General features: G+C 33.1%; 1 protein-coding gene across 1 annotated transcript; it reads right to left on the bottom strand.

Annotated features, from left to right (window-relative positions):
* Positions 1-435: 435 nt before the first annotated feature.
* clrn1 (clarin 1) lies at positions 436-8,699 on the bottom strand. Its single transcript, XM_026225853.1, has 3 exons — positions 7,875-8,699; positions 5,602-5,781; positions 436-1,347 (listed from the first exon to the last, which is right to left on the bottom strand). Exons 1-3 carry the CDS (start codon positions 8,125-8,127, stop codon positions 1,082-1,084), a joined length of 699 nt encoding a protein of 232 aa, XP_026081638.1. The 5' UTR covers positions 8,128-8,699; the 3' UTR covers positions 436-1,081.
* Between the last annotated feature and the right edge of the window lie 54 nt (positions 8,700-8,753).

Here is an 8,753-nt window from a genome sequence, read left to right as displayed (position 1 = left end):
AAACACAAAAAAAGATAATAAGATTTTGATTCTAATAAGATTAAAACATATTAGTTAAACATGGAAAAGTTAATGACAACATTAAATCCATGATCATCCAATAATTGATAAATCAGTAGCAATTGTTACTTCTGTCTGATATTCTAAAGCCATGGCTATAGTTGGATGTATATGCGTGAAATGACATACAACTATATTATTTTTTTATGTTGGCTTATATAAAACTAGAAATTGGAATATTACTATACAGTGGCCCTAAAAAGTCAAGAAAACATAAAATGGATTAATGCAATTGCATTAGAAAACAAAATAATGAACCAATGCATCAGTGATATACTATTACACTTTTGTGTTAATATTGTGAATTAATTTTTTTTTTTTTTTTTGTCATTTTTGGTTATTTTACTCCAAACTACTTAAAATGAGAAATGTCTTGACAACTAGCTGAAATTAAATATAGTACAAGTTTTTTAAATCAATATGTATTTCCTTTTAAGTACTGAAAACTTTTTTTATTGTTTTAGCCATTTTCGCTAACACTTTTAATCGTCTGTTGTTGTTTTTTTTGTGGATGTATGAAGTCAAACACTTATTTTTGTGCAATATTCTGTTTGAAAAGCTTGGTTTGACAATTTGTTATCTAATGCAAAGACATTCATACATATTTAAGTGTGGCTTAAGTGTCAAAACTTTCTAGGGTCACTGTAGAATTGCCAACTGTCACATCCCTTTGTGCCACAACTGGATTACAAAAGATCCACAACCAAAGGAAACTGTCATGTCCCCAGCCAGACTGGAAACTAGAGGGTGTTTTCATCAGCCGTTTGAAATGGTGAGCGTTAATTGTTTGAGCGATTGACAGAATGAATGCTCCATCCGCCTCCCTCCCGCCTCCCCGCTGCGAGATAAGAACCCTTCTCTCCAAACACACAGGCATCTCCAAGTTCATCACCACACGTGGTCTCAATAGCTTAAGAGGCTCAGATGTGTTCAGCTGTAAACAAAACGGATGCAGCTCATGGGAAGACTCCTATTGAGAAGTGCTAGTCGCTGCGGGGGGAGCAGCAGAACAAAGGACTGGTCAGTACATGAGATCCGCCGCTCCTGTGCTCGCGTCAGGCTCTTTGGCCTCCTGAAAGGGGAACTGGATCCCGGCCAGGCGGATGAGCAAGATGTTGAGACCGTGCATGAGGAAGGTGAGGAAGATGAGCCAGAAGGATCTGTCGTACCTCTCGTTCTGCGTCTTGTAGACAAAACTGGCCTCGTTGAAGTTGAAAATGGTCTCGGTCAGGTGGTGCAGTTTGACCTCTGAGGAGAACAGGATGAGGATCATGCAGGCACAGAAACCTGACGGGAAAGAGTGATAGATACAAGCATAAGTAATAATAGGAACATTTCTTCAGGTGATAGTTCACCCAAAACCATCTGTCATTATTGACTTCCTCACAGAAGAAAGAAGTTCATACAGGTTTGTTATGATGCAGACAGATCAAATTTTTGGTTGAACTGCCCCTTTAAAAAAGAAAAGCCTCAGAGCAACCATTGTTTGAGCGAGCTGTATTCTTGACACTTAGGTTTTACCACATCCCTTCACTATAAAGGAACTTAGTTTATCTTGCTATCTAGAAGTGCATTTCAGCTTGGCATGTATAAGCAACACATTCAATCCATTTAGCTTTTTTGGACCTTCAAATACTCCCCTAAATAAAAATCTCTCTTTCTTTTTTTTATGCAATGCTTGTGGATTGTTATTTAAACTGTCCGTCTCCAAAAAGGGCAAAAAAATACCATTAAAAAGTGAGCATGAATACAACAGTCATTACTCACTGAACGCCTGGCCCTTTGATGTAGCTGTTCATTTTCATTCATTTCAAAGCTTTGAATACATGCGAACACAAGTGTGAGCGCTGCCATGGACTGAGAGGTTTTCATTATATAATTACGCATGACAAACTTGCCCTTATCAAAAACTAATGTATGAGTTCATAAGACTTGCTATCACATGTAAAAAAAAAACTAAAAATACTGAGAAAATCACCTTGAAAGTTGTCCAAATGAATTCTTAGCAATGCATATTACTAATCAAAAATCAAAAATTTAAATTCACCAAATATTTTCATGGAACATGATCTTTACTTTATATCCTAATGATTTTTGGCATAAAAGAAACGTCGATAATTTTGACCCATACAATGTTTTTTTTTTTTGTTTTTTTTTTTGGCTACTGCTAAAAATATACCCCACACAGCAAAATCCCCAGTGTTAATTTAACACTCCCCAGTGTTAATTTAACACTCTGAGTGTGGACTCATATAAACACTGAAGCAGTGTTAAAAGTAACACTGAAGCAGAGTTGAAGTTAATGAGATAATTAAGAAGTTAATTGAGTTATGATTAAGCATTATTGAAGACACCTGATGTTAACAAGCAGAATCACAAACGAGAAAAATCACAATTTGTGTATCACCATTATAGTGTTCAGTGTTTGCTTTAGCTGGGATCTTAGCTTGTAACTTTTTACTTTTAAAGTTTATTTGTCAAACCAAGAGCAAAAATCATTGCATGTTGATGATTATGTTTTAATGTAATCGTTGTTTGACATGAATCACTCAACTCCTTTACAGTCTTTTCTCAAAGTAAAACTTCCATTATTGATTGTCACAGCTTTGATTCCACAATGAAAAAATCTGCGTTTTCTATACATTTTGTAGGTATCCCTTGCAAGTGATTCTGATTTTTTTTTTTTTATTAAAGAATTCTAATTTTAGGCACACACAGATAACAATAATCAACGTATGAATCTCAACAACGGTGACAAACAACATATTCAGATAAACAGACCAACTCTGAACATCACAAAACTAGATACAAAAAATGAACATAAAAACAGCAAAAATAAAATAAAGTTAGAATAAAAAGTTAAAAAGACAGTTCAGCTCATAATTTATTCATGCCGCAATGCATGATGGGAGCCATGGATGAGTTTTTATTGGCTACAACATGCTTTTTTGATGATCACCGTTGTTGTGATGCTCACGCTGATTCCTGATGTCTGTGTGTCCAAACAAAAGATTACTTTTTTACGTAGAACTAACTATTAAAAACATGTCATACTATGTCAGAAATGCTGGGTTGCTTACTTTTCTTTTACACTTAATTTATGTATGCAGTAAAGAAACTTAAACTCAGGCATTCAGGTCACTCTATAACAAATAGCTCAAATCACAATCAATGGCACACATGATTGCCTTTGCTGTGGTCTGTCTGTATGATATAATTCAGTCACCACAGCCACATAAAATCTAAATATAATAACTGAAGGGTCAAGATCCCAACTAAAGCAAACATTGAACACTATAATGGTGATACTCAAATTGTGATTTTCTCGTTTGGTGATTCTGCTTGTTAACATCAGGTGTCTTCAATAATGGTCAATCATAACTCAATTAACTTCTTAATTATCTCATTAACTTCAACTCTGCTTCAGTGTTACTTTTAACACTGCTTTAGTGTTTATATGAGTCCACACTCAATAGTGTTAAATTAACACTGGGGATTTTGCTGTGCAGCGTCTTAAGACTGGGTTTGTGCTCCAGGGTCACATATTTACACCACTGTTCAAAAGTTTATATAGATTTTAAGACAAAATCAATACTTTTGTCCATTAAGAATTCATTAAATTGATCAAAAGTGACATTAAAGTCTTACATTGTTAAAATATTTTATATTTGAATAAATGCTGTTTTTGAACAATCTGTTAATCTATTTCTATTCAAAGCTTTGCATTACATTAATGAATTACATTTGAAAATATATTAAAATAAAAAACAGATATTTTAAATTGTAATAATATTTCACTATTGCTGTTTTGACTGGATTTTTGAACAAATAAATGCTCACATGTGAGACTTATTTAAAAAAAAAAATCCTACCAACCCCAAACTTCTGAAATTAAAATTTATGCATTTCAAGTTAAAATAAACTATGTTAAAAATGTACAACTCAATATTTTTTTTTTGTTTTGTTTTGTTTTTTGACAGCATTGGATTACTCACTTTAAAAATTAAAAGACACTGTAAAATAAAGCATTTAGGGTTCTCCAGATAGGTTTTTGTTTGAACAAGAAACATATTTAAAGGTATTTGTTTGTTTGTTTTAACAAGATTTGACAGAATACCAAACAGGCGTCCACTTATAGGTTGTTTCAGTACTCGCTGCTGTTTGGTCAGTACAGTGTTTCAGCCAAGCTTAAATTCATGACACAGTAACAGACATGTGTTGAGTCTAACAACAACTTTCCATTATCTGCAAGCGATCCTGCTTTATTTTTTTGCTTAATGGTTCAGTTGTGGACAGGTCAATGGCCTATTAGAGTGCCATCATTACACACACAACAGAGGCAGCTGACACTAGAGATGGAGTGGAAATCTGGCCAGTTCCACCTACCGCATTCATTTCCATCACTTTACTTATTTATCATGTAATTATCTATTCTCAGGACAGGTGAGATCACGTTCTCACTACTTACAGAGAGTTATTAACAATTGCAGAGGCTCGTTTTTACTGTGCTTCAGTAAAGAACCGGTCTGAATGGATGTATGTGTGAAATATTTATCACATTCTGCCTTCAAGATCTGGATTTTCTCTCAAAATTCAAGAATTCAAGCCGCTATTGACCTGGTAAAATCTTTACATTAACATAATATTGCCTAGTTTTATTTTTATTTGTGAAATTAGTTTTGTGTTGTTTTGTTATATATATTTTTATGAACTTTTGGATTTTTATGTTTATATTTACCAATGTTTTTTACTGAATTACATTATTATTATTATTTAGTTTCATTTTTTTTTTTATGATTTGGATTGGATACACTGAAAATAATTACTTTTAATTAATTTTTGCTTAGACATTTCCAGTACATTTCACAAATAATTACAGATAAACAGCAAGTATCACACTGAATTAAACATTACATTCTGAGGGAATAGAAATAGTATTTTCTTGTAAAACATAATTCAAAAATCTTTGTTTTATTTACATCTTTGATTTGACTACAGCAAACCTTTATTTTAGAATTTTGAATAACTGTCATTCTTTTGAACGTTCTATTCATATCTTTGACTTGTTTTATTTACATCTTTTAACAAAATGTTTTTTTGTTTTTTTTACAGTGTAGTTGAGGAAATTTAGCAAATAGTATATATATATGGTCATTTTTATTCCTGTTTACAAAGCATCTCAAAATAGACTTTATGAAGATGGTAATGTTAGAATCATTTGAGTTTTGATCAGTTTGATAATAATTTGATGAATTTAATATTAGTAGTAATAAAGAATACACTGTAAAAATATTTTTTATCAATATTAATATAAAGTATAATTAATATAATAAAGTAAATGGGTCGATCACTATACAATGTCACTTTTTTCTGTAATTATATTTTAAAATTGACTACACATTTCTGAGTGAAAGAAGTTTAGTGTTCATTGTAGGTACAGTAGATGCGACTGTGTCCAAACGCCTCTGCTTGTGTGTGTGTGTGTGTGTGTGTGTGTGTGTGTGTGTGTGTGTGTGTGTGTGCATCTGAGCACAGTCTTACAGCTTATCATGTTCCAGAGGTAAAGGCCCTGGGGTCCATGCAGCATCTCATATGGGCTCCCGAAAGCATTGTAAAAGAAGAAGGCACAGGACACTGAGGAGAAGACGATGAGCACCACGCAGAAGAAGATCACGCTCACATGAAGACTGGCTGGGACCACATCCATCAGGTCAGGGAAAACTACACACAATAAAAAGATCTCAAACATGATCTCCATCATTTGAGTTTAAACTTAGATTGGGCGAGGATATGAATTATTCTTATACATATCAGATTTTCTTCAGGCTATTGTGAGTGATTAGTTATTGTTTCATTCTGAGTATCATCTCTGAATAATTCTGAGGATAAGATCTGAGTACAGTATGTATGATAAATGATTTCACTCATTAAAAGTAATCTCTGATCATTTTCTGCCACAAATACCTTGCTTCTTACTGTGAGTACAAAATCATTTACGATGACAATATTCTTTTGTTCAGCTGAAAGTCTGGCTCTCGAATCTGGGGCTTTTCCAAATCTCATTAGGAAAGAATGAATCATTGTACATGAAGCTGTCACAGAAGATCCATCCGAGCCCCATTCAAAGCCACATCAATGAGACCCTAGTGAAAAACTCAAATCTGATCAACTGAACAGTGGATCTGATGCCTCATGAAACAGCCCCTTAGACTCTTTCAGATCTATTCATTCTATAGAAGTAGTTTGAAGGGGTTTATAGGAAAAAGCTTTAGATTGATGAGAAAATAATAAAATGGGACGTGTTCGTGAATTAGTTTTTTATATATACATATATATATATATATATATATATATATATATATATATATATATATATATATATATAATATATAATTAAAATCATTTGAAATAGGCTCATTATTCATCAGTGGCCTCAAAATGTATTTGGACCTTTTTAAAGAGAACTCAATTGAAAATCATGTCATCATTAACTCATGTCATTAAAAACCTGCAAACCTTTCTTTCTTTCAAAGAAAACAAAGAAGACACTTTGACTAACATATTGGGTGATCTTTTTCCAATCATCTACAAAAGCTTTAAGGCTTCATAAAGGATGCAATTATAAAAATATAATCAAAATAGACCATATGACTCTAGGCCTATATAACAAACCTGCTGATAGCATATAAATACATTAAGGATCAATAAAAATTAAAATAAAATAAAAAGTCCACAATACATTCATTATTTTGTACAGCATATCTATTGTTTTATGGTTTAACATACATGTGTTAATTGTTATGCTTATTGTTTAATGTAATGCAACAATGCTAGTACAGTTTCAATGGCTCAATGATAGCGTGTTCCTGTGGCGTGATGGTAGAGCATTGCATAAGGTTGTGGGTTCGATTCTCAATTTCACAATTTTACATTTAGCAGAAGCTTTAAAAGCAACTTACATTGCATTCAAGCTATACGTATATATGTGTATATATATATATATATATATATATATATATATATATATATATATATATATATATATATATATATATATATATATATATATATATATTTTTTTTTTTTTTACTTGTATGTGTGTTTCCTGAGAATCGATCCCACAACCTTATGCAATGCTCTACCATCACGCCACAGGAACACGCTAAGCCATTGAAACTGTACTAGCATTGTTGCATTACATTAAACAATAAGCATAACAATTAACACATGTATGTTAAACCATAAAACAATAGATATGCTGTACAAAATAATCTTTATTTGATCCTCTAACTAGCACTCAATATTATAATTCTATTCTTTAAAAAAAAAAATAAATAAATAAACCTAACTACCTTTAATATATATATATATATATATATATATATATATATATATATATATATATATATATATATATATATATAAGACCTCTAACACTAGCTTGCTCTTTTCTTTTTCTATTCTGTTTTTTTTTTTTTTATTTATTAAATTATTTAAAAGTCCTTGTTAAGTGTACTATGTTAAGCTAACCCAGAAGTACTATTCATATCTCTACTCTACATGGTGTGTTTTACATGTACTGTCATATTCTTATATTTCTAAAGGTGACTTGATTATTTTAACCAAAAATTAAAATTCTGTGTCTTGTGTTTTTATTTTTTTTTATTTATTTTTTATTCACTCTCAACTTTGTAGGCAAATCAGGAATTTTTGTCAGTAGAAGAAAGAAACTCAAACAGGTTTGGAACAAGTAAATGATGACAACTTTGGGGGCGGGAGGATGGGGGGGCTATCTAGAAGATGAAGTTACTCACAAGAGAAATAAAAGGGTCTGTCTCCCAGACCACACTGTTTCATCCCCTGGCCTTGGAAAAGCCCGTAGTTCGTCCTCCCGATGAACTTGTCGAGCTCGGCCCCGGACGCGTTGACGATCTGCGCGCCCGTCCTGCACAGCACCGCCGCTTCAACCCAAAACTGCGTCCCCATCGCGGCCGCCACGACCAGAACACAACCAAAGCAAAGCACGCCAGAAACAGAGAATATTATTTTCTTTTGAAGACTAGGCATCGTGTTATAGACGACGAGCACAACCACAGTAATCACTGGATATCCACACGATTATTCCTGTAATTCAGCATGGAAAAGGACATTGTGCTGTTGCCGATTTCCCCTCATGTCTAAACCACGAATGCTATAAAACGATCTCAAGTGCTAGACAGCAGATGCTGGAAGAGTGAAGCTCGATCCCCGTGTCTTCTCTGGATAGGGTTACCCCAAGCGCGTTCACTGTGCTCCGTGTCCAAGCAACGGGTTGAGTGTCTCGCTCCAGTGATCAGGCAAGATGTGACCTTACATCGGATTGGCTATTAGCTCATCATCTCTGGCTCCATTTAATAAAGCTACAAGTGAACTTTAAATACAGAGTTTATTGTGTGTGATGTAATGGAAAATTAAGCTAAATATATTCATATGAATGAATATCACAAGTAAATAAAAGCCACAGATCTGTCCGTTTTGACTGACTCAGCCCACACAAGGCTTTTCATACAGTTCATCTCATCAGAAACATGACTCACACTTTTCTTTCAGTCCTAAAAAAACCTAAAAGGTAATTAACCGAAAAGAGATAAGGAAGACTCTCAAGAGAGATAAATAATTTATAACGTTTATTAAACATTTAAAGTATTAAAAAT

This window comes from Carassius auratus, chromosome 40 (genome assembly GCF_003368295.1).
Source record: "Carassius auratus strain Wakin chromosome 40, ASM336829v1, whole genome shotgun sequence".
Classification (NCBI taxonomy): Eukaryota; Metazoa; Chordata; class Actinopteri; order Cypriniformes; family Cyprinidae; genus Carassius; species Carassius auratus.
Note: the sequence above shows the minus strand (reverse complement) of the source record. Positions and strands in the feature narration are given on the sequence as shown.